This window comes from Fusarium oxysporum, chromosome 6 (genome assembly GCF_000149955.1).
Source record: "Fusarium oxysporum f. sp. lycopersici 4287 chromosome 6, whole genome shotgun sequence".
In the NCBI taxonomy this organism is placed as follows: domain Eukaryota; kingdom Fungi; phylum Ascomycota; class Sordariomycetes; order Hypocreales; family Nectriaceae; genus Fusarium; species Fusarium oxysporum.
In genome coordinates, this window is record NC_030991.1 from 2,272,414 (window position 1) to 2,296,665 (window position 24,252).

Here is a 24,252-nt window from a genome sequence, read left to right on the forward strand (position 1 = left end):
AACATAGACCTACGCTAGTACCATACACACCAACTAAAGTCCCCAATTGGACGCTCCATTTCTTTACGTACAGTAGGTGAAAGGGCGACTAGTGCTGCCTTGGAGCTTCTGGAGCTGGTTACCAATCAACCCAATCCAGTCCAATCCTTCGAGAAACCCAAATTTAGTCCAGCCAGTCCAATCCATATTGCCTCCAATCCAATTATATCACTGACTGAGAAGCAATAACCAAACTCATAATCATTGAACAAGGGGCCAGTGTAAAGACAAGGCAGGACCAGCTGCTAAAGTACTACTTAGTCGCCTCGGAAGTGACAGCAGATGCCTTCATGAATTCCTTGAACATACCGATTAATGAATCCATCTTATTATCCATCTTCGCAGTCATATCCTTCATATCCTTCAGCTGGCTTTCTAGGCTCTCGACCCTGTCCTCCAGCTTCCGGAGCATTCGAGTGATGCGCTCCTCCTTGAGCTCCTCCTTGAGCTCCTCCTTGGGTGTCCCCTCGGTGGCGAGAGTAAAGGTGGCCTCCTCAGCCTTGGCCTCCTCCTTGGGAGGAGGAGGCTTGAAGCTCTCAATGGTCTTCTTATAAGCCTCAGACTCGGTGACGGTGGTAGCGAGCTCCTTAGCCTCAGCGATCTTGAGTTTCAGCTGGGCGACCCAGTTGTCACGTTCAGCAGTGTTGGCAGCCTTGAAGCTGTGCTTATTGCCCTTGGAGGTGAAATGGAACTTGTGGGAGGCATCTATCTCGGGCTCAGTGGCGTCGGCCTGTGGGGCACGTCATTAGAATAAACTATGCACTCTGCAGAGGGTTTTCTTTTGTGGATCCGCGGGAGCTTAGCTTACCAGGCTGATGATGCCGGATGGGTTCATTTTGTCGCCGAAGAAGAGGAGACCCTGACCGGTGTGAGAGGCCCAGGCGATGTTGCTGTGGGCAGTCTCGGCCGACTTCTCGGTCTTAAGGTACTGTGTGAGCGCTTTGGGCTCGAAGGCGTCGGTGCCGAAGAAGAAGAACTCCTTGCTGGCAATCAGGCTCCTGTGGGGGAATCAAGGTCAGCAAACGGGACATGTGCATCGTGATGCGACGTCGCGGCGTGACGCACGTGCAAGGGCTTACCTGGGGAAGCTGAAGTCATGAGCCTTGTGGCCCAGATGGCCCTCCTCAATGGGCTTGATCTCCTTGTTCTCAGTCTTGGACTTCTCAGTCTCAGTAGGCTTGTTCTCCTCAGCGGGCTTGTCCTCGGTGGCGAGAGCCTCGGTGGGGGTCTCATTGACGGGAGCGGGAGTGGTCTCGGGCTTGATCTCCTGAGGGACCTCGACGTTCTTCTGTTCCTCGGCCATTTTGAATAGAGTTGTAGTGAGAGTAGGTTTTTTTTGTCACAAACAAATGCGGAGGTATAATAAAGAAAAAAGATCCTAATAGATCCAGGCACAGAAAAAGCGTTGGATGTTTGAGTGTGGTCTTGGGACAGAGTGGCGAGGAAGAAAGAGTAGGGAAAGGCTGCTGGAGGACGGGGACGCGGGGGGTTACGAATGACCAAAACATCACAAAAGTAGCTCAGCATGGATACATACTTTCCACCAGCTCAACCTACAACAGATCTTGGTCCCATGCTAGTTCCCGGTGATCATCGCCACATTTCACCCTTGTCTGCACCAAAACGACTCGAGTGCTGAATAGAAGGTGGGCTTCTTGTGACAATCTGCAAAGAAGTTGCCCCAACAGAGGGGCATCCAGAATACGTATCCAGCCGCTTCTAGCAGACAAGCAAGCAAGTAGGCTCATGCCGATTGATAGCAGAGAAGTCAAAATTACATCGCGACAAGCAAAAGGGATGGTTTCGACGACATAAATGGATGACTTTCTGCGGGGTATTCTACTACTTGTCGCACCACCCGATATCTATTGCTCTGACTATGTTCAGATGACAAGAGTTCCCGATTATCGATGATGGGAAGCGGCGTCATTAGGCGTCATTACAGATCTGTGGGAAGGTTCTTGCTCAAAGGCAATGTTTTTGCTTCTGGGAGGGAGAGAAGGGAGTGGATTAGTACGTAGCCTAGCCACAGTATTGGCTTCTCTAAAATGATAATTGATCTCTTTTCAATTCCAACGATGTCGTCCCAGCCGGGGTGAATATTCAGCCTTGCAGGACAGATGGCTACGGCTCAAAGGTGCTGGCTCCAAGCGGATAGGAGCAGCTCAATGTATATCGTTTTGGGAGAAAAGTGGGGTTGTTCAAATATCCAATAGATCCGAATCGATCATTTTTGTATCCAAATCGAATCAAATTAGAGACTCGATTTGATATGATTTGTTTGTTTGCAAGCCTGAGCTTGATTTTGAGGAAGCAAGCCTCTTCTGGGTCTCAACTGCCTTATTCGATGACCTCCCAATAGTGCCAGTACTTATGGCTCGATATGGGATGGCAATAAGCTTCATGGCTCTGATGTGATCCATGTGATCAATCCACACCCTCAGCAGTCATCGGTGGTGTAGGGAACAAGTCGCCGCTTGAGGCGTCATCGTGACGTATCTACCTCGTACCCCTCCGCTCATTTTCCTTTACAGACTTGTATGTGTTGTGTCGTGTCGTCGACAGGGGGTTGTTGGCGCCAGCAGCCCTCTGGCTCGAATGCATGACGATGAACCAAGCTTCTCGTGTAGCACCGGTGGCAATGCGGAAGGTACGGCCGCTCAGGTCGAAATAGATGCCCTGCACGTGCTTTGCACTATACGGGGCACTCCAATGGCGAAACGATATCGTGATATTGTCAAAGACGTGACTGGGCCTGCAGATCGGCCGGCGCGGTAGACCGAACGATGCTAACGAAATCGAGTCGAAAGACGGGGTAATAATCGTCTTCCTCGCTTGCCGGCTTTGAGCCTGTCTTCTTGCTCGCTAGTCTCGGCGCTGTAGGAGGTCAAGAGCACGTGCCCTAGACGATATGTGAAGGTCTTAATCGGCCTCTCCAGAGGATTCATCGTCTCAATGGCCATCCTCGTCGAGTGCTATGAAGCAACCATTCTTTTCGCCTTCATCTGTGTTGTAGGCGCACTCATCACTTCGAACTACCCTTTGTGGAGGCTCTGTCTGATATAGAAAACATCGCAGAAGCGGATCGGCTTGATCTCTTTCAGCTGTGGCTGTAGCTTTGACATGCAGATGACTGCGAAGAGCGAATTGGCCCTCGTTGTTGTCAAGAACCTTGTCCATCCATTGGATTTGTTTCTGGGTTCGTTCACAAAGATCGGGGACGGATTCAACGACATTAAGCAACCACATCATGTTATGTCGGTAGGTAGCAGTATTGTCGGTCGAAAGTGCTTGGTCCCTTCGTACTCCTTCAAGACGATGCCGGCTGAAATGGGCAGAAGTAAGAAGTCCTCTCTTCCGCGTTCCCGGTCCTCCCAATGTGGCAGGTGCCATGGGAGCAGAGAGGGTCGTCCATGTTCTGCATACCATCGTGGACCGACAAGTTTCGAGAAGTGCTCGACAGACGAGCATATCAAACTCCGCTGTGCTAGTCCGGTATTACACAAGCGATCCGTCTCGTACATGCATTTCCACCATAATCTACAAAGCACGCTTTCCAAGGAGTGGAAGTACCCCACTGTCATATCCTCGGACTTCGTGTCTGGCGCGATGTCTGGGTGTCGGGTATTATGATCACGGACCCATTGCCATGGAATACGGGCGTTATCTTCAGGTGGAGAGAAGTATGGCGCCCAAAATTGGATCTTGAAGAATGTTGGTTTTCCATGGTACCAAGACTTGTCATGTTGATAGGTGCCGACCTCGTTTTTCTGACTACTGTTGAGTGCAACCATGATATAATCTCCAACTACATGACTAAACCGGCAATCGAACTGCCCTGCATATTGCTGAACTGTCTCCCAAGACTCTTTGAACGCCGGTAGAGTCTGAAGAAGTAAAGATGATTCCACGACGGTGGGCTGGGTCGGTGGAAAAGATGACGGAACACGAAAGACGACCACCCATCATGAGGTGGCAAGTACTTTTGTGTAGTTATCCAACAGGGTAACTCTTGAGGTAACTTATCTGGGTCGGTATCTGAGTAGAGTTTAGCATAGAGAGCCCATAGGTATCTAAAGTCGGTCAATTTCGTTTACCTACCTCAGGTCGGCTCTCTATTCTGTCCCAAGGATGCTCTCGGGGGTTAGCAGGGATTGTGTTGGTACTGACCACCATGCTGTGATTGGCCCGCTGTAGGGTTCTCAATTGCCACGGGTGGTATAATGACCAAGAGCTGGAGTGACACAATATTGCTATAGGTTAGACAACTGGTATTGATGGCTCATACGAAATCTAACATTCTCGTTGTGCGCGCACCGTGTCATTCCCACCTAGACTATACCTCAGCTCAGCTCTAAATCTGATCTCGTCTCATCTTTTTGGCCGGTGAAAGCCCTTTCTTTGCTTATCTTTCCCCTCAGCTCAGTCCTCATGTCTGATGATAATTGTGGGGCCCCAAAAGCCGCACTTTAACCCTTGTGTTGGATTGACATCTTGTTTAGTAATACTTAAGTCGATTTTTAAGTACTGTCTGAGTACCAATAGGCCTTTTCTTTGGAAGTAGTGGAATGGTATTTCCAGTTAACTCCGGTTAAAAGACGGAACACTATGTGAAGGTTGGTTCATTTGACGCATAAACAAAATACTAAAGGTGATTCAGACCCTTACTTGCCCCTCATATTACATTTAAGGTTTTCAACCTCGGTAACTGCGCGGTCGTTGAAGATTGAATCGAGGTCGTCGAAACGTGAGAAAAGAATTCCTCTCATCCGAGTCGCCCAGCTGCAACTGTGCATCCAATGAACCAGGTTATCTCCAGGCTATCCCCTGGTTATCCTCATCTGACTGTTGATCTACGATTTTCGGATCTTGGACTGCAAAACAGGATTGCGATGAATTAAGATGTGTACACACAGAAGAAGTCGTCGCTTGAAATTCATGATGCTCATCGCCAATCACAAACACGGCAACTATGAAGCACCATTGAACTTATACGTCATTTTATATCCTGAATTTCTCTCTCACTAGGCTGAAGATTTTGAGTTGATTTCTGAGTGATGATATTCCTAAGGCCATGACCTATCTGGTGCCACTGTCACGCTGCCATGTTTTGGAGCCCAGAAGAACCCTGAACAACCCCTCGTCGATCACTGGTGCTGCTGTCACTGTCATACGGCCGCGGGGCTGTGGTGGTGAATGTAGTGTCTGTACCCCAATTCTCGGAAGAGAACGCTTGCTTTGTCAACTTATCCACTGCTTTATATGCCTGTTTCGCAATGTACTGTTGAATCAGAGTACATTCGCATTCGCCATGCCTCAGAATTTCGAATTTGAGTTGGGAAACCTCCTGCTGAAGGTCGCTATAGCAAGAAGAAAGTAGTCGATGTCGATCTTGCAATTCTTCCATCCGAGAGGTCAACTCGTTTGCTTGATCCTTTTTGCGATCACGACATTTGGCAGCCGCCCTCCGGTTTCGTTCCCGAACTTTCATCTGTTGTTCGCTCTTAGCATCATCCAGCTCTGTTCTTGTCTCCCGACAATTTCTTTTCTCGCATAGCAACCTCCTGTTTACAGACTGCTTCCCAGCCTTTCTTCTCTTTGGCGGCTCTGGTGTCGATTGGTATCTGGTAAAATCTGATGTAGTGAAGGGCTCTAGGCTTTCTTGATCATTATCACGATTCCTAATAGAGCTTTGTGTGTCCTCCTTGGTTGTGGTGGTCTGTGATGTGGGAAAGCTGAATCCAGCTGACTGCTGGTTTTTGGAAGATATGGGCGATAGTTGAGTAGTGCCGAAGCTCGGATCATCCATCCAGCCACCAGCCATTTCATCATGGAAGTAATGCTCTGAAGTTGGGGTTGGAAGAGACGGAGTTTGAGAACTCGACGAGTTTGTTGGGAAGGATTGATTAGAGGAACTCATCCAATGCCATGGAATGAGGTATTCGGGCAAGGCTTGCCAGGTAGAATCAAAGAAATATTGAGTATCAATAGGTGTATTACTTTCAATTAAATAATCAGTTGGGAAGTAGTTGTTTTCTGCTAGGGTTTCCGCAAAAGCCATAATTCGTACGTGATGGAATTTTTCCTCGACCTGTTGTCAATTTATTCCGTGAATTAATGTGTGACACTCGGTGGTTACAAATTGAGTGGTTAGACGTGATGAAGTGTGCACAGGGATTCGAATTAAACCAGTCGTGGGTCGAAAACAATAACTTATGACAAAGAAGACTTGCCTTTGGCATATAATACGTCTCCTCTCAGTTGGTCTCATCCAGAGTATGTGGGGGGCTGTTAAAAATCGCCAAAAAGCCCTCTAGCCAAAGTAACATCAGGTAATATCAGTGATGCTCGACTGAAGGCAAGGGGCCGAGTCAGCCTAGTCATTCGCTTTCACAAATGTCTCTTTGAAGCCATTTAAAGTTTGAAACACTCGAATGGTGTTATTTACTTAGGCCTTGAGGTGTCTGTTTTCGTTACGATGCATGGACCCTTCAGCTTTTGGAGCTAAAAATGGTGGAGTACGTCACGCACTGCATCGTTATTACTGTTCGGCACCAGAGGACTGTAAGGCTCAACTTCGCATACATGATACCTTTGGCTTTGAAAGAACGATTGGTCTGTGAGAATCATGAGTTGAGGTGTTTCAAGATCAAATGGTGGTGATCTGATGTGCTCGCAACACCTTCTGTTGGGTTGATGCGCATGCATCGATGAATCAACAGACTCACCAAGTGCCATGTGATATTGGGTCGTTACATTGGGACTAGACTTTCTATTGCTCCTAGTACGCGAAATCATACGAGCCCCATTTTGCGCCGGAGGTCTCGGTGAGGCGCCAAGGAGATATGATTATGATCTGACGTAGCATGTTCGCGTGGACTCGACTCCAACACTGGAGCCGACTTTGAGGGTCTCTGGCCAGGTAATAAGTCAAGTTGTGCGTAAGCTTTTAGTTTATCGGCCGCACCAACACCTGCAAGCCACAGACCTGGCTGACTGGATCCATTCGGAGAGTCAGACTAGTGTTCCATTTATCCCAAGAATAGAATAGGATTGATCGTGAGTCAATATATCTTCTAAATCCACCGTGAAGTTGATATCAGAGATATTATCCCAATATTCCTGGCCATATATAACATCGCACAGAAAAGAACAAAGAGTTTGAGCCAAGCCCATCCAATTCAGAGAGCCCGATGCCGAAAACGAACTTGTTGTAACCTTGCCCTCCTTTATGCTTTCCCTCACGATAATGCGGAGCTGAAGATTCTGAGACTGTCTTCCAATAATCCCGCGTAGAATGGCAGATAATGGACTGTTCAAAGGCCATGTTGGCAATTATAACGAAACCAAAGATATGTGGGAAAATCCGGGGATCCCCCTTCCCTTCAGGATTCAGACTAACAGTCTGAAAGTCCTAGATATAAAGTTTAAAGTCCTAACGTACATGATAAGCAAGTGGACCAGAAAAGTGAGTGGACCAAAAATTAATTTCTTAGCATTTACACCTGAAGGTCTAACTAGTATCTTTATTAAGCTTCCAAAAATCAGAATTAATTTACTAGAAGCTCATAATTGTAGGGTATATTGAATGGATAATATATTTTATATAACTTAGTTTTTAAAATTCTGAAATTCTTTTACTTAAGAATAAATAAAAAATCTTATTCGCACTGTCTTTTTCAAGACTTTTAAATTTGACCAGCTACCGTACATGATAAGCATGCGCCGCGCTTTTCTTCCTTGCCGCATCTCCCACAGCGCCGAACCCCCGGTCGCACCGACCTCCCCTAACCACCACTTTTCGACAATTCGGCTACTACCTGCGTATCTATATCTATCTGATCAGTTAGATTCCGACCTTCCTCTACTGTCATCTTCCCTCTATTCTGTAGGCGGGTTCTTTTTGCTCTGCGCCGTCGGCTGAGTATCTCATTCGCCTGTCGAAAATCTTGGATCTCAGCCCTCATTAAAGCCATCTCATGCATAACTGCCTTTGTTCCTTTTGAAAGAGACTTTAGTGCTTCTAAAATTGACTCTAGAGAGCTTCTTTGATGCCTTCTAACTCGTCTTTCAAGGTATTCAGACTGCGATTCAGCCTCAATAATTGTCTTCGGGGTCTTTGAAGTCCAAGGTTGTGCCTGGCCTGCTTCCTCCTCAGCAGGTGTTGGAGTCCGTAGCTGCACATCAAGCTTTGAGACTACACTTTCTGGATCAAAAGGGACAAGGCCAGCTCCCTAAAACCTCCTTTAATATCCTTCTCGGTCATAGTAGCCTGAAAAGCGGCATAAAAGGCCGGGAAGAACTCGGTCTTGGAAATATGTGTTATAGAGCTTCTGATTAGATGCTCAATTTCTCGACCATATGCCTTTTTCAGCGGCCCAAAGCACCCGACGCCAAGAGGTTGAAGTAGATGAGATGAATGAGGCGGCATACAAAGCGTAATGATATTATGCTCCTCACAATATATCTCAAAGTCGGTCGAGTGGTGACTTTCGTGACCATCAAGGATCAGAAGACGATAGGAACCAACTGATCGATTGGCTGTAGATCGGTCAAAGTGCTTTAGCCACTCGAGACCCGTCTCATTATCTGTCCAGCCATTTTGGGTCGTGGTGATAGCCCAATCGCCCGGGAGGTTGCTTTCTCGGTACCAATTGGCAAGGTGATATTGGCCTGCAACCACGATAAATGGATCAATTGCCCAGCCTTCCGCATTAATCGCCTGGATAACTGTAACCCATTCCCGATTTCCAGGCTGCACAGCTTTTGGCTTTCCACGCCTTTCTGCGCCTGTAGTAACTATACCGCTTCCAATCATGCCCATCATAAAGCCGGTCTCATCAAAGTTATAGATATCATCTGATCGGATACCATACTTTGCGATTGTATTCTGTACGAGCCTGAACCAATTGCGAATAGTAGTCGGATCTTCACATCTAGCCCTTTGATAGTCATATCTCCGCTGAAAACGCGTCTTGAGGTCTGGTTGCCGCTTGACAAAATTGATAGCCCAGCGCTTGCCAACTGGTGATGCATCGCGATCAGTAAGCAGTCCATTGGCCATTTCTTCAACACTACGATGCCGGGGAGGAAATCCTCGCGAATCGAGGTCGAGAATATACTGAACTATGATCTGTTCCTCTAGATCAGATAGTTTCTGCGACTTTGGGATAGTATCATGTATAGAGAGTATGCCTTTGCGTCGGCGCCATAGCTTCATAGGACCAACTTCATATATCTCTGCAGCTCATCGGAGCGTTAACTTAGGGTTATTTTGGAGCGCCTGAAGAGCAAGAAGAACTCTAGCCTCTTCATTTAATTGTGGCATATTAGGTGGTTGAGAATTAATTGATCAGATATAAAGTGAGGTGTATGAGGGATTTTTATAACACCCGCTTATCGTCTACGTTATATTTCCTCTGATCTAATTTCCCCTTATCCCGAGCACTACAAGCCTAATATCTTAATATATCATAATCGCTGATAAAACCTCGGCTAATGAACGCCTTTAGCATCACCGCGCCTATCTGGAATAAATATCGACTTGCATAGTGGGCAGTCGATATGGTGTTTCTGGAACCAGGAGTCAATGCAACTCGTATGGAAGACATGTTTACATTTCAACCGTCGGACATCGTCCTGGTCCCCCAGAACTTCGATGCATATTGCACTATCCTGATGTCAGTATGGGCAGAAAACTCTCTCATTTCAACTTGGAACTTACCAGACTTCAGCTGAACTAGACTGCGTTGAAGCCCAGGTTGCCTGCTTCTTTAGCCCCTTTGCTGCTTCGTATTTTTGTGACGGGTTTGCGTCGTTTACCGTCCGTAGATCGACTGTATCCTTGGGTGAAGGTTTCGCCGCCTCGATGTCTCCCTGGGGTTGGGGATGATGATATAGTGATTTCACAATGAAGCTACCTTTATTAACATGGACACGGACCGCACATCTACGAAGGAAACGCGTACAAAATGATGATTACCAAAGGTACACCGATGATGCCGCCCACTAACCCAGAGAAAATAGGTGTAGGCGTCGATGGGGTGGAGGCGTCACTCTGATTTGTTAAGTTGTCTCGCGGGATGTAAGCCATGAATCGTGGTTTTCAATGAAGATTTTGTGTCAAATTTCTCGCAATGCCAAGTGGAATACAGCGAGTTATAAAGGCTGCGTTTCGCATCAGTTGCGGTCTCTATCGATGTTTTCTGAGCATATGATTGTGGGTTCCCGCGCCAAAGATCATAATGGAACCATGTTTAAGCCACTTGTTGGCGACTGTTTTCACTGCATATCGAGCGAGAGGGTGCGCTTGAGAGCCAAACAGGAGGGATGTGCGATTTGTGCTTGATCATACGTTAACCCTGAGGTTCGATCTAGACTAGACTCAGATGAGCCTAGCGGCATCCACTACAAGTCCGATGACGTGATGCCAGTGATCATGGTCGCCAATTAATGTCAAGACGCGACCACATGTGAATGCAACTAATAAACAGATTAGCCCAGATCCAACCCTGGAGAGATTCCGTCTTCAACGTGGTGTCATGGTGGGCTTATGTGGCTTATCTGGTCCTGTGGCTTTACAGTGGTGTACTGTGCGGCCCTCTCCTCTAGGCACTTTCAGCATCTAGGAATCAGGTCATAGCCACGTGAGCCGATAAATTGACACTCGACCATTCCCCACTGGCCAGCCCCGAACTGTGACGGTTGGGTTTTCCAACTGGATAAACTAGACCTACGCTACTATACTACTAATGAGTGATGGATGAATGAACGAATTTATTCCGCCCGGGGAGGATACGCCTCATAAGGCCTAGAACGTTAAATCTCGTTACATTCTTTTCCCCGACTTCTGGCTCAGACCTCACCAATCCCTACTCCCCGCCACATTTCCCAGCCTCGCTTGTCCCTGCGATAGGCTTGCTTGAAGGCGGACTTCTCCGTGTTCAGCATCCTATCTTCAGCAGCTGAAGCATGGTCTGTCAACTTGAGGCTGTTCAATGTTAGTAGTCAACTGTGATGTTCATGTTTAATATGTTCTGTTTTCCCTTTCTCAACTCAGTCTTCCCGTCGCCATCACAAACTTATGTATGTATGTATGTATATTTTTCGTCCGGGGGCCGTGAGGCCCGTAAAGGCCCCTATTGGGGCACAGGACGTGCTAAGCTAGAGTCTCTAGTGCTAAAATCTAAGTAAAGCTTTCGCAAATTACAGAACAGACCACTATCCAGCATATCATCGGCTCAAAAGCGCGTCCTGTCGAGCCTGTTACCCGTCAGCGGGATGACCAGGTGCGGCTATCATAATGGTAGCCGCTCTATCGGTCAGTCTTTAGTGAGACTGGGGAGAGGGCGGCGGCATGACCGCACGAGCCGGCCAAGCCCATGAGAATAAAGAAAAGAAACAAAGAAACAGAAGGGAAAGGAAGCTAAAAGGAGAGGAGGAGACGCAAATGCATCTCCGATCTGCCTCGTTTAGTAACGAGTGCATATCCTTTCGAAGAAGGCGCTTGACTTGGTCAACTTGATGTACTTGTCGAAGTTCCTTCCTATTGCTCAGGAACGGAGGTGATCTACTAGGTTTCGAAAGCTTCTTTTGGTTTCTGTCTCGCCACCTTTCGCAGGTATGCTAGTGTCGGCTGAGCGCCTTCCGGTTCTGGTAGCGAGGACGCCGCCTTTGCTAGTTTATCGGCTTGTTCGTTGCCGGGAATGTCCGTGTGTCCAGGTATCCAGCGCTTTTGTGTAGCTCCGTGTGATGCAGCTATCGCCCGGAACTCGACAAGGACTGCTTGTGAAGAATCAGACGGTGAGCCCCGTAGGCATGTGGCGGCTGCCAGGTTGTCTAGACAGACTACAATGTCCCGTGCCGCCGATCCTGGGGGGTTGAGAGCGGCCTTAAGGCCCTCCAGTGCTCCTGTAAGTTCAGCATTAAAGACCTCGGCAGGTCCAAGACGGCCCGAGCCGTCGCAGATGGAGAGGTGCTGCTGGTGAATGGCGAAGCCATAGCTGGCTGCTCCCTCGATGATAGAGACTGGTTGCGGTTCAAAAGTAGTATAGGGGGGGTTATTTTTAGTGCGACGCATACTTATACACGTTAGCTAGTTACCATTAAAACTAATCCTTCTTCGGCCCTCGAACATTAGCAGCAGCTACAAAATGCCCCCAAGTAATCAACTCCCGACTACAGTCGTCTTGATGGATAATACAATTAATGAGCGTTGGACCATCAGTATGCGCAACGGCTCGTTCCAAACCATTCGAAAGTTCCTCAGAAGTGCGAGCTTCAAGACCAAGCGCGATCTTTCCTTCATCCTCACAACTAAACGCCTCGACTAAATGACCATAATCCCAGTTCTGAACTCGATTATATAGTCCATCGTGAATTTCCACCTCGATAGTGTAGCCTCGGTTATTCATGAGGAGTATAATGATAGGCACTCTGTATCTTACCATTTGAGATACTTCCTGGGCTGTCATCTGGAAGGCACCGTCTCCAACCATGACGATAATCTGTCGTTGCGGCCTTGCAAGGGTGTAACCGAATGATGCGGGAATAGACCATCCAGGATGGCCCCATTGCATTTCAATCTCAAATTCAGCTCCAAATGGAAGACTCAACTTCAGTCCGTTAAACCATGAGTCACCAGTGTCCGCAAACACCGTAGTATCAGGGTTAAGTGACAGCAGGGCTTGCGTTTGTCGAGCAATCTCCTTTCTCGTTAACTTCTCAGGACCACGTGAGGGTTTTCCCAGAGATGGATCAGGACGTAACCTGTTATACTCAATCATGGTAGTATCATTCCAGCCAACTGTCGCAGCTAGTCTCGACAGAAAGTCGTGCATTTCAATAAGGCTGCAGTAGAGCTTGGAAGCCACTGTTATATTGTTCATATCAACAACAAGCTGCGGGACACTTGGTAAAGCTGTCCAACCAACAGTGCTGTAGTCGGTGAAGACAGTGCCAATGCAAATAAGCAGATCAGCCCAATTTACGATAGCGTCAGCCGCTAGGGTGCTGACCTGACCCCAAAACATGCCAGCAAACTGTGCATGATCTTCAGGAAATGAGCCCTTGGCAGCTGGTTGGATGACGACAGCACATCCGATCGCCTCTGCCAATTGAAGGAGAGCATCCTGAGCTTTGGCCCTACGTACCAGGGGCCCAACAAGGATAATGCACCTGTGTTTGGTACCAATAAGCTCGCACGATTTGGATACAGCAACATCGAGTGCGTGTTGGTTGCATGGAGCTGATGTAAGAAGCGAGGTTATAGGTCCAGGACGAAGACAGGTCTCGCCCGCAAGGTTAACTGGAACCTCTATGTAAACAGGTTTCGTTTGTGTGAGGGCAGCTCGGATAGCTGTATCGATAATCCCAGGAGCGTTCAATGCCTGACGCACACGAGCCGCGAAACAAGTGATCTTTCTGGCCATCTCAAGCTGATATGTCGTGTCATATTCACTAAGAGTGTGATGGAGTAGGTGTTGGCCCACATCGTTGGTATTAGGCGCTCCACTAACAAGGATAAGAGGAAGTCTCTCAGCGTAGGCACTGCCGATTCCATTGAAGGTAGAGAAAGCGCCGACGCTGTACGTCACGATACAGACACCAATGCCATTCGCGCGAGCATAGCCTTCAGCGGCGAGAGAGCAGTTGAGCTCATTCGTGCAGCCTATTTCAGTCAGGGACGGATGAGCCTCAAGCTTGTCGCGGAGAATTAGGTTGTAGTCCCCTGGGACAATGAAATGATGACGGATTCCGATCTGGACAAGCCTCTCAGCAAGATAATCACCCACGGTGAAGGGCGACATGGCGACGGAAATGGGGATTCCTGTATACTGGTGGCACGAATATATCGGCCTTGTACAAAAATGAGGAAAGCAGCCAAGGTAGTCTTGAATTGCTGGTCCTTGACATCGAGTTGTCTAAATATTCGACCATATGTACTGCAGCGGGGGATTGTCCACTAAATTTGCATGATTACAATGCATCGCGTAGTCATACCCTCTTCGATATCACCCTGTAATGGAGTCATAGAATGATCATTTGAGAAGATATGGAGGTGTTCTGGCTGGGAGATACTAGACGTGTATTCCCAGTGCCTTTGACGTCTTACTGGCTGCGAACTGGAGATTGCAAGCCTCTGATTACGTGCTAGTAGTTGTAACATACTAAGGTTCAAGCCACTATCGTAATCAGGCCACCATAACATGACCGGCAAATGAGCTGACCGGTTATGTCGTTATGGATGTCTACTCGGAAACTTCCCGGTATTGAAGCAGTAGTCCTTAGAGACAAGCGAAAGCCACTTAACATGCGTGGCGTCATGAACAACTTATATGTCCCAAGATTCACCAGGTCAAGTCGCATTCTCATAATGTATTGTCCACTGTACCTCCAGGTCGTAAAGTCTTGAGTTTACCCCACTTTTAGGATAACATGATGAGTTCCAACGACACTAATGTAAACTCAAAAAGGTTAGGGAAAGAGGAGATTCATGCTGTTGAGACAATGGAAAGATGACAGTATAGTGACACATCAAAGTCTCCCATCATAAATGGGGAAACTCAAGAATGAAAGACTGATTCACTCGTATCTGACGGTCTACGCAAATGTTTGTGCTCATAAAACAAGCCTCAACCCCCATTACATCTTTACTCTATAGGGCTTCTGCGTCACGTTCAAGCAATTATTCAATCATGAATGACGATTGGACTGCTGAACCTCTGGTTCTCAACTTTGAGCACCTGGCTCGAAGTGATGTCGGCCTAGTCGGCGGCAAGAATTCCTCCTTGGGCGAAATGGTTCGAGCCCTCGGACCCAAAGGGATTCCAGTGCCACCAGGCTTCGCGACATCCTCCTATGCCTACTGGCACTACGTCGATGCCAATAACATCCGCGGCAAAATCGATGAATTGGTCAATGAATGGCAGGCTGGTCAACAGACACTCGCCGAGGCAGGCCATGCCATACGTAGCTTGTTCCTACGTGGGACATGGCCAGCTGATACTGCAGAGGCCATTTTGTCAGCCTATCAAGACCTTTGTGATAAAGCTCAGGTTGATAATCTGAGTGTTGCAGTACGATCTAGCGCAACAGCTGAAGATCTTCCTGATGCGAGCTTCGCTGGACAGCAGGAGACGTACCTGAATATTCAAGGTAGAGAAGCACTGCTAGATGCCTGTCGACGATGCTACGCTTCACTCTTCACAGATCGAGCCATCAGCTATCGCCAAATCAAGGAGTTCAGCCATGCAAGCGTGGCTCTTTCCATTGGAGTACAACAAATGGTTCGCTCTGATATCGGTGGTTCGGGTGTCATGTTCTCTATAGATACCGAGAGCGGATTCGACAAAGTTGTTCTCATCAATGCTGCTTGGGGTCTTGGCGAGAACGTTGTTCAGGGCACGGTCAACCCGGATGAATACCAATCTTTCAAGCCTCTCTTGTCCAACAAGAATCTTTCACCAATTCTAAGCAAGAAACTTGGCGATAAGTCAATCAAAATGGTTTATGGGGATAAGTGCAGACCTACACGTAATGTCCCCACGTCCAGGGCTGAGCAAGCCGCTTATGTTCTCGAGGATGAAGAAATTCTCCAGCTGTCACGATGGGCATGTCTCATTGAAGAGCATTATGGTTGCCCGATGGATATGGAGTGGGCCAGGGATGGCTCTTCGGGAAAGCTTTTCATCGTCCAGGCCAGACCCGAGACTGTGCAGTCTCGTCGTGACACAGCTGCCTTTAAAACCTACAAGGTTGGTGAACGTGGCCATATATTGACCACTGGACTATCCATTGGTGATAAAGCAGTTGCTGGGCGTATCTGCCTGCTCAATACGGTCTCGGACATGGATAAGTTTATCGATGGATCTATTTTGGTCACCGAGGCTACAGATCCTGACTGGGTGCCTGTCATGAAGCGCGCCGCCGCTATCATCACCGACCAAGGTGGGCGTACTTCTCATGCCGCCATTGTCAGTCGCGAACTAGGTATTCCAGCAGTCGTGGGTACAGGAAATGCCACATACGTTCTGCACACCGGTCAGGGATGTCACTGTATCGTGTGCAGAAGGTGATTCAGGTCTTGTCTATGATGGAATCTCGGAAAGAGCCACAACTGGGGTCGAAGCATCCGAGATAGCAGCAGTTCCTCAGGCCGAATTCACAAGGCCACTGAGCGACTTCGATCTGCCAGCCGCTATGGAGAGGAGAATGTCCGATCTCCTCCCTCGGACTTGCTCGTATGGAATTTGTCGTCAGCAATTCTATCCAAGTCCATCCTATGGCTCTTATTCACTTCGAACATCTCAAGGATGGAGAAGCCAAGAGAGAAATTGGCAAGTTGACGGCAGGCTATGCCTCCAAGCCTGATTACTTTGTTGACAAGTTGGCATCCGGCCTTGCAACTCTTTGTTCCGCTGTCTACCCTAAACCAGTCATCATCAGGATGAGCGATTTCAAGACCAACGAGTATGCTCGTCTGATAGGTGGTGCTGAGTTTGAACTGAAAGAGGAGAATCCCATGATTGGATTCCGCGGGGCCTCGCGCTATTACTCACCTCGCTACAAAGAGGGGTTCGCTCTGGAATGCCGGGCTGTCAAGAGGGTACGAGAGGAAATAGGTCTCACCAATGCCATCGTCATGATACCCTTCTGCCGAACAATCAAAGAAGCCCGAAAGGTGCTAGACGTTATGGAGGAGAACGGTCTAAAGCGAGGAGAGAATGGTCTTAAGGTCTATGTCATGTGCGAGATTCCATCCAATGTCATTCTGGCCTCGAGCTTCACTGAACACTTTGACGGTTTTTCCATTGGGTCTAATGACCTGGCACAGCTTACGCTCGGAGTAGACCGGGACTCTGGAGAGTTGGCGAGTTTGTTCAACGAGCAGGATGAGGCTGTTAAGTGGATGATCGCCAGAGCTATTGAAGTGGCTCGTCGGGAGGGATGCAAGATTGGGCTTTGCGGTGAGGCACCGAGCAATCATCCTGAGTTTGCTAAGTTCTTGGTTGATGCGGGAATCGATTCCATCTCTGTTAGTCCGGATAGTTTTGTTCAGGTTATGAAACACGTGGTGGCTAGTGAACAGGGCTTGTAAATATGTACCATACACAACCCCCCTTTCGACAGCCCCACCCTTTCGTCAAGCAAAAAAAAAAAGAGGACCACCAAAAATGGACAACTTCACTTGTAAACAACTCGGCCAAAATGAGGGACATGTGCAAAATATCTCATCTCACAATAGCGAACAACTATCTCTATTGGAATTTAGGTCTTTCGATAAGCCGTCCTGACCGCGTGGTCCGTTGGTGGGGTACGGCTTCCTCTCTCACTTCAATGACCGAGCTAGCCTCTGATTCTGACTCTCGCTCGTCTGAACAGACAGATTCCACCACGACAGACTCATTTTGAGTCTCCCCTTGAGGTATGGCTTCTCCAACAGCTAAAGTCTCCCCGAGAGTCATAAAACGCCTGTTAGGATTCGGTACCGCCTTCCTCTTCTTCCCTCTCTTCAGCCGAGCCAATTCTTCCTCTAGGCTGGCAATCCTCTGCGTATGCGCCGCTACTGTCTGTTGTTGAGCCTCAAAGCCCTTGGCTATCACGTTGTACCGTCTCCGCGTCTTTGGTGTTTTGTTCAGCCCAAGATCTCGAATTTGACGGCTCGTCTGTGGTGTATCGTCCGAGCCAAGATACGGCCTAGGTTCAGGAGTCACTCTTGGGCCGCTGTTTGGCCTGTCTTGTTGGATTTCAGGGTGTCGCAGCGCTTTGGAACGCGAAATCGGCCAGTTGCCAGTGACCCTCCAGCCTGACAGTATGTTCTTCTTAGTCATTCCAACTCGGCGAGCCTTGGCGTAGGCCCTGATGAAATTGACCTTGTCCATCGGAGCGGAATCAGTCAACGAGGCCAACCTTTCCAGCTCTCGTCGATATGCAGCCTTTAACGCGTTGAAGACTCCATTGTCTAGTGGCTGGAGTCCATGAGAGCAGTGTGCTGGTAGATAGCAGCAATAAACGTTGTTCAAAAAGCACGTGGCCATCCATTCATCCTTCCACCACTCAGCACTGATCGTGAGATGGGGGAAATGGAGGACATACTGTTGCATGGCTTCCGTGACCATCTAAGATGATCAGTCTCGCGTCTGACTCGTCGGCAGGTGTAGTCTGGGGCAGATAAACTCTTTCAAGCCATTCAATGCCTATGTGGTCATCAGTCCACTTGTTTGGGCGAAGTTATGTAATACCAGTCTGCTATCTGCTTGAACTCGTCAAGGAACCATTGTTTCTGCAGTTCCTTCCCCTTGAAGATTATGCCAGGAACTAAAGCGCGGCCGTCAGCAGTGACAGCTTCGATGAATGAAGTCCAATTCCGAGTCTGTGGTCCCTTGAGGAAGGCCTTGCGCTTCGGGTCCGCGCTTCCAACAACTAAGCTATCTAGGCCTGAATGAAGAGAATTAGTCGGTCAAAATGCAAGCACCGACAAGTAATAGAGGTGAATACTTGCCGAAACCAGTCATAATACCGCCTTCATCAACGTTGACGGTGTTTTCAGGCTTGATCCAGCCATACTGGCCATCCCGGATATCAAAGTACCAATGAACCGCTCTAGGTGTGAAAGAGTCGAACCTTTTAGCTTCTTGACGTCTACCCATCTTGATCTTTAGGTCTGCGCGGCGATTGATAAACTTAATCACCCAGTTACGTCCTAAGTCGGGATGTTCGCCCTGCTGTCTCAGCAGGCCCATGACGCAAGCGCGGATCTGACTGTGGGACGGAGCATAGCCCAAAGACTCCTGACGGAGTATCCAGAAAGCGAGCCTATCTTCTTGGCTCTTGGACAAACGTCGGCGAGGCTGGATCTGGTCTTCAGCGGCCCCACGGCCGTTAAGTCTATCGATGAGGGTCGTTCGGGGCACTCCTCTTCTCTGGGCCGCTTGAGGGGGTGAAAAACCATGATCGGTAATGTCCAATATGGCCTCAGCCATATCGTCCTCTGTATATTCCCATTTAAGTCATGATTTAGGCATTTTTCTGCTGTTGTCGAGGGTAAAGATCAAAAATCACGAGAAAGAGTGGTGAGGAGGTTAGTGACCATATTGAAAATATTTCAATAGCATGACTTGCATATATCGCGTGCCCAGCACATCCTCAACAGGTCAAAATAATTATCTCCACTCATTTATATAATCAATAAAAGAAGCTTCTTTTAGGTAGCTATTTATTCTGGCCAAATTTCGTATAAGTGAAGTTGACGAATTTTGGTGGTGCTATTTTTTTTTTGCTTGACGAAAGGGTGGGGCTGTCGAAAGGGGGGTTGTGTATGGTATGTAATTAATGTTAGTGATATACATATTGTATTAATGGCTGATCAGTTTGACTGTTACTGCAGATATCTCATGAGCTGTGTAGATCTGTTGAGTCAACAAAGGGTACGAACTGTCAATGGCAACAGCTGCAAAGAAAATGGAAATCGCTATTAGTGGTGATTGTACACGACCACTACAAAAGGGAACACGGGTTCTTTTAATGGTCTGAAACTATCAATAGAATGGGTATCTCGCAGCCCAGCAGATCCTACTTTTCCGGAAGAGATTACTCTTCACTGGGAAAAGGCATGTGTCCCATTACTTGACATATAAAGATGAGCGTGTCTAATCATTATCGTGATGGATTTTGTCAGAATCATATAACCTATTACTGTAAACATTGTGAAAGTAAATATCACTATTACCAGTCTCGTTGTATCAACTCAACGCTTTCTTTCAATGGTTTCCCCAACGTCGTCACTGTAGCCTCTTCCTTATCATTCAAAGAGAGCGGGACTGAACTTAGAATTCCCTTTCTGCCAACAACAGCAGGCATGCTGAGACAACATCTATACTGCTTTTGAATGTGACTCACAGGGCACATCTAATGCTTGTCCAATATAACAGAACAGCACAAATCAGCGGCAACTGAAGCAATTCCGAAGGGGGCAGAGCCTTTACCCCGAATGGTACTTTGTGATCGATGCTTGCAGATTAGTTCGATCCTCGTGCGATCAAGACCACTCAACATTTGTACATCTGCAATCTGGACCGCGCCAATAGTTGCTGAAGACCAGGCTAATACTTGATCTTCTCCCTGACGGCCCATGACGAATGCATCTACAGCAGACAGTGATACCTATAGTGATGCTGCATCAGATATAATGAGATGTCGATTAGAGTCGTGGGCATTCACCGAAGCACGAGATGCAACCATCCCTCGAAGTCTGTAAGTGTCGAGAGTAGTACCTGTGCCGATAACTTGAGACGGAGGAAGTCTCGACATTTCTTTGGCGATCGAGGTTAGAAGGTCAACGGGATTCGCCACGACCAATAAGACCGTGTCAGGCCGGAAAGGCCTCATCGCCTCAATAACCTCGCGTATCATTGTAGTGTTTCGAGACGTATAGTCGACCATTGTCTCACCTTGGAAGAATCATGAGCTCATGACCGAAGCGTGTATATGAAAACTTACCTAACATGTGTTTCGATGCTGCGGTTATGACCACGAGATCACTCTGAGCTGCCTCGCGATACGTAGCTGGACGGACACGTGTACTGCTACCAGTGCTGTAGACGACATCGGAGAACTTCCATTGATGAATGGACTAGTCGATGTGACTCTTAGAGTGTGATCAGTGGCTCGCAGCATGCATATATCTGTTAATGCCGGCGCGGCTGAGGCATAGCGGATAGGGTACTTAGACTGGTCCTAGCTGAGGGCTTGAAGGATTCTTCGATAGGACATACGGCAACCGGCCTTCGAGTCGCCAACGAATTCGATTATTTCTTCGACCTAGTCTTTGTCAGTCCGTTAGTAAATAGGGATGGGAGGGTTAGGTCTTAGCCCAGGCGCCTGTTAGTGGGCTAGGCCAACCTGACGGGCGTCTAGGCGTAGTGGAAAGAGCAGGCATGACCTGCTGAACCTGCATTTAGGTTATCCTTAGCCGCCGATGTCTTATAGCTGAAGCCGGCAGTAAGAAGCATGCGTCCTAGGAGGCGTTGATCTGTGGATGAGCTGCCGCTAGATTACTTCTGTAATTGGAAGAAATATAAGACTTCTACCACACGGACCACTACCCCAAATATATAGAATAATGATTAAATATATGTGGCCCGCGTATGGGAGGAAGCAAATTGTAAAAGAAAAACCTCCTGTCGAGTACTTTGCAGACTTTGAACGACCCCTCAAAGATTCGATCTCTCTATATCTTTCGATCACTAGAACTCTAACACCTTCATAAATCGTCCCTCGCTAATGGAACCCCGCTATGGAAGGTCTTCAGGATCGCTGCGCCTGTCTGGAATGAATATGGATTTACATAACGGGCAGTCGACATGGTGTCTCTGGAACCAGAAGTCAATACAACCAGTATGGAAGACATGGTTACATTTCAATAGTCGGACATCCTCCTGGTCCCTCAGAACTTCGATGCATATTGCACTATACTGATATTAGTACGGGTAGGAAAATCCCTCCTTTCAAATTGGAACTCACCAGACTTCAACTGAACTAGGCTGCGTTACGGTCCACGTTGCCTGCTTTTTAGACCCCTTCACTATTCCGTATTTTTCTGATGGGCTTGCGTTGTTCAGGATCTGTATATGGACAGGATATCGTGATTTCACGATAAAGCTAGCTTTATTAACATGGATATGAATCGCAAAACTTTGAGAGATGTGCGTACAAAATAACAACTATCAATAATAGAGCAGCGATGCTGCTTATTGTTGGAAAATCCGGGGATCCCCCTTCCCTTCAGGATTCAGACTAACAGTCTGAAAGTCCTAGATTTAAAGTTTAAAGTCCTATATGAAATCATTTAGAGATATAAACCTGAGAAGAACTCTCATCTTAATAATAAAAAACCAAGTTGTATAAAATATACTTTCACCCAGCACTACTGCGCAATATAAACAATACTTATTACCCCAAGGAATGCTACAGGCGTACTCGAGGCGAAGGCATTGCGGTGACTGGCCGAATTACCTGGAGGAAGATAAGGCATGAATAATCGTTTGAAAGTGACTTCCTCTTGAAATTCGAGTAATTTTCAGGAGAATGTGGTGAAATATAAAGGCCATATTTCGCGTTGTTCCCTTATTGTATCTGAGGGACCAGTTATGGCTTCTATGATTTCTTGGACATATGATCGTAAGTTTCCGCCATAAACCACGCACGACGGCGAACTGAGCCACATCATAAACAAGTCAAAGGCCATAATGGAACCATGGCTCAGGCATTTGTTGGCGGCTTTTTGATTGCGTATAGGGTGAGTGTAGGTAGTAGTTAGTCGAAATATCAGTGGTCTGATACATTGTTCTAGCTTGTCTTGCCGCTTTTTCCCGACACCATGATTTTGGTGCTCATCCACACTAATGTTCAAATATAGTTCTCTTTGGCCTGACCACATCACCTGAGGTGAGGTCAGGTTCTTAATCATACGTGCAACATGCGGGGTTGGCCGAGACACAGAGGAGGCTAGTGGCAGCTACTACGAGTCCGATGACGCGATGACCGCCACCTTAGCGTCTAGAGATACAGGACCGCAGGTGAATGCAATTTAACGAACAGATCAATCCAGATCAACGGGTGGGCCTACGGGACATCTGTAACGGCCTCAGACCCAATCATGGAGAGATTACGTTCGCTACCGATAAGGAGCGGGTCTCAGCACTCCGGATTCAGAACAACAGAGGCCGCAAACAGAGGCGACCGCCCGAGGAGAGTATAGTACTCGTTCAGCTTAATCCAAGCAGTATTTATGCTTGCCCTGGTACTCGCACGCTCTTTGCCCTCCATACTGGCAATGTTACCCATGGAACGAGCATCGTTATGTAGATAGTCCTCTCGAGAACAGGGTTGAAAGCCACTCCACTCAATCCACTAGCAGCTCAAGTGGAGTGGGTAGATCATAATCCACTGAATATCTCAGTATAGTGGATCCACTGGAAGCTATCGTGGATTGGGTGGATTGGGTGGATTGGGTGGATTGGGTGGATTGGCAAGTGCCTCTATTCTTGATGCCATGATGGTGACGCTATTCCCGAAGCCTTTGCCCACGTAGGTCCCTTATTCCAACTTCCGAGTGAGACCTTATCCCCAACGGGCTCCCATCTCGTCTTGAACGCCCACCACCTGAGTGAGCCACTTTGTTGCCCATCCTTCAAGCTGTTGATCCGACATCTGAGCTAATTCGAGGTCGACTTTTTCTTCGTCTACCGAGATAAAGAAGGAATCTAATTCATGAATAATACCAGCCCTCAGCCATGAACGCAATACCTGGCACATCCCGATAATCTGGGCTTCAAGTTGGTAGCGCAGAGGGTTCACCATCCGACCTGCTGCTGAGAAAAGACGCTCACACTCAGCAGACATTGGTTGTATCGTGAGAAAATCAAGCGCCATTCGCGATAAGTTTGGATACTTGAATCGCTTCTCGTGCCAGTAAGCGAGAGGATCGTCGATGGAGCCATCACCACTTTCGCAGTGCGTAATCCAATGCAGGTATTCGTCTTCACCTGGCGTGAGGCCATCATGACTTGCTTCTGGCGCTGTGTAGCGGTTTCGTTTAAGGTATTCCTGAAACGGATTGTCCGAAGTCTTCCGCTGCTTGGGAACTGGCTCAACGACTGACGGCTCCTGTCCAGGCAACGTGGCCTCCCGATACTCAAAACGCCAGACATCGTGAACCATGTTTTTCGCCTCGTCAATCCACTCAGGGCGATCAGTCCAGTTGCGTTCAAACCATTTCCATCGGTATGCCGGATGGAGCGCCAGGCCAGTGTAGTAGATGGGCGTCTCGCTCAATATCTCATAGTACTCATTCAACTTCTGCCAGCCCAAATTGATGTTGATCCTGAAGTGTTCAGTATCAGGGAAGTCCTTCGCGATGTCCTTAAAACGTTCAAGTTGCTCGAGAAGAAATTCAAAGCCTTGAATAACGTCCCAAATATTGCCATATGACCCAGTCCACCCACGTTTCCGCTTGCGGATCTGGCCGTCGCCTTCTAGCATTTTAATCGTGGCTTCGTAGTAACTAAGTATTTGCGCAAATATTTCGACCACCTCCCAGTCCTTGTCGGATAGCTGGTTCTCTGGCTGGCAAATAAAGGGCAATGTGAGTGACTTCTTAGGACCGCCCCTCTTGGCCTTGTTCTGCTGTTCGAAGTCGATTCGATGGTGGGC

The 24,252-nt window shown here is 47.8% G+C and overlaps 6 protein-coding genes across 6 annotated transcripts; 1 reads left to right on the forward strand and 5 right to left on the reverse strand.

The window, feature by feature from the left end:
• Window positions 1-292: 292 nt before the first annotated feature.
• Window positions 293-1,342, reverse strand: FOXG_07355 (uncharacterized protein; the record flags this gene model as incomplete). The annotated part of the gene is made up of 3 exons (XM_018385942.1): window positions 293-769; window positions 848-1,037; window positions 1,119-1,342. 3 exons carry the CDS (start codon window positions 1,340-1,342, stop codon window positions 293-295), a joined length of 891 nt encoding a protein of 296 aa, XP_018244724.1.
• A 3,792-nt stretch (window positions 1,343-5,134) lies between these two features.
• FOXG_19754 (uncharacterized protein) lies at window positions 5,135-6,100 on the reverse strand (the record flags this gene model as incomplete). The annotated part of the gene is made up of 1 exon (XM_018400019.1): window positions 5,135-6,100. The coding sequence occupies one exon, from the start codon at window positions 6,098-6,100 to the stop codon at window positions 5,135-5,137; it is 966 nt and encodes a 321-aa protein (XP_018244725.1).
• Window positions 6,101-12,149: 6,049 nt separating this feature from the next.
• FOXG_07356 (pyruvate decarboxylase) lies at window positions 12,150-13,847 on the reverse strand (the record flags this gene model as incomplete). The annotated part of the gene is made up of 1 exon (XM_018385943.1): window positions 12,150-13,847. One exon carries the CDS (start codon window positions 13,845-13,847, stop codon window positions 12,150-12,152), a length of 1,698 nt encoding a protein of 565 aa, XP_018244726.1.
• An 888-nt stretch (window positions 13,848-14,735) lies between these two features.
• Window positions 14,736-17,137, forward strand: FOXG_07357 (uncharacterized protein; the record flags this gene model as incomplete). The annotated part of the gene is made up of 3 exons (XM_018385944.1): window positions 14,736-15,195; window positions 15,250-16,043; window positions 16,235-17,137. The coding sequence occupies 3 exons, from the start codon at window positions 14,736-14,738 to the stop codon at window positions 17,135-17,137; spliced, it is 2,157 nt and encodes a 718-aa protein (XP_018244727.1).
• Window positions 17,138-20,951: 3,814 nt separating this feature from the next.
• Window positions 20,952-21,050, reverse strand: FOXG_19755 (uncharacterized protein; the record flags this gene model as incomplete). The annotated part of the gene is made up of 1 exon (XM_018400020.1): window positions 20,952-21,050. The coding sequence occupies one exon, from the start codon at window positions 21,048-21,050 to the stop codon at window positions 20,952-20,954; it is 99 nt and encodes a 32-aa protein (XP_018244728.1).
• Window positions 21,051-22,734: 1,684 nt separating this feature from the next.
• On the reverse strand, window positions 22,735-22,884 carry FOXG_19756 (uncharacterized protein; the record flags this gene model as incomplete). The annotated part of the gene is made up of 1 exon (XM_018400021.1): window positions 22,735-22,884. The coding sequence occupies one exon, from the start codon at window positions 22,882-22,884 to the stop codon at window positions 22,735-22,737; it is 150 nt and encodes a 49-aa protein (XP_018244729.1).
• Window positions 22,885-24,252: the final 1,368 nt, after the last annotated feature.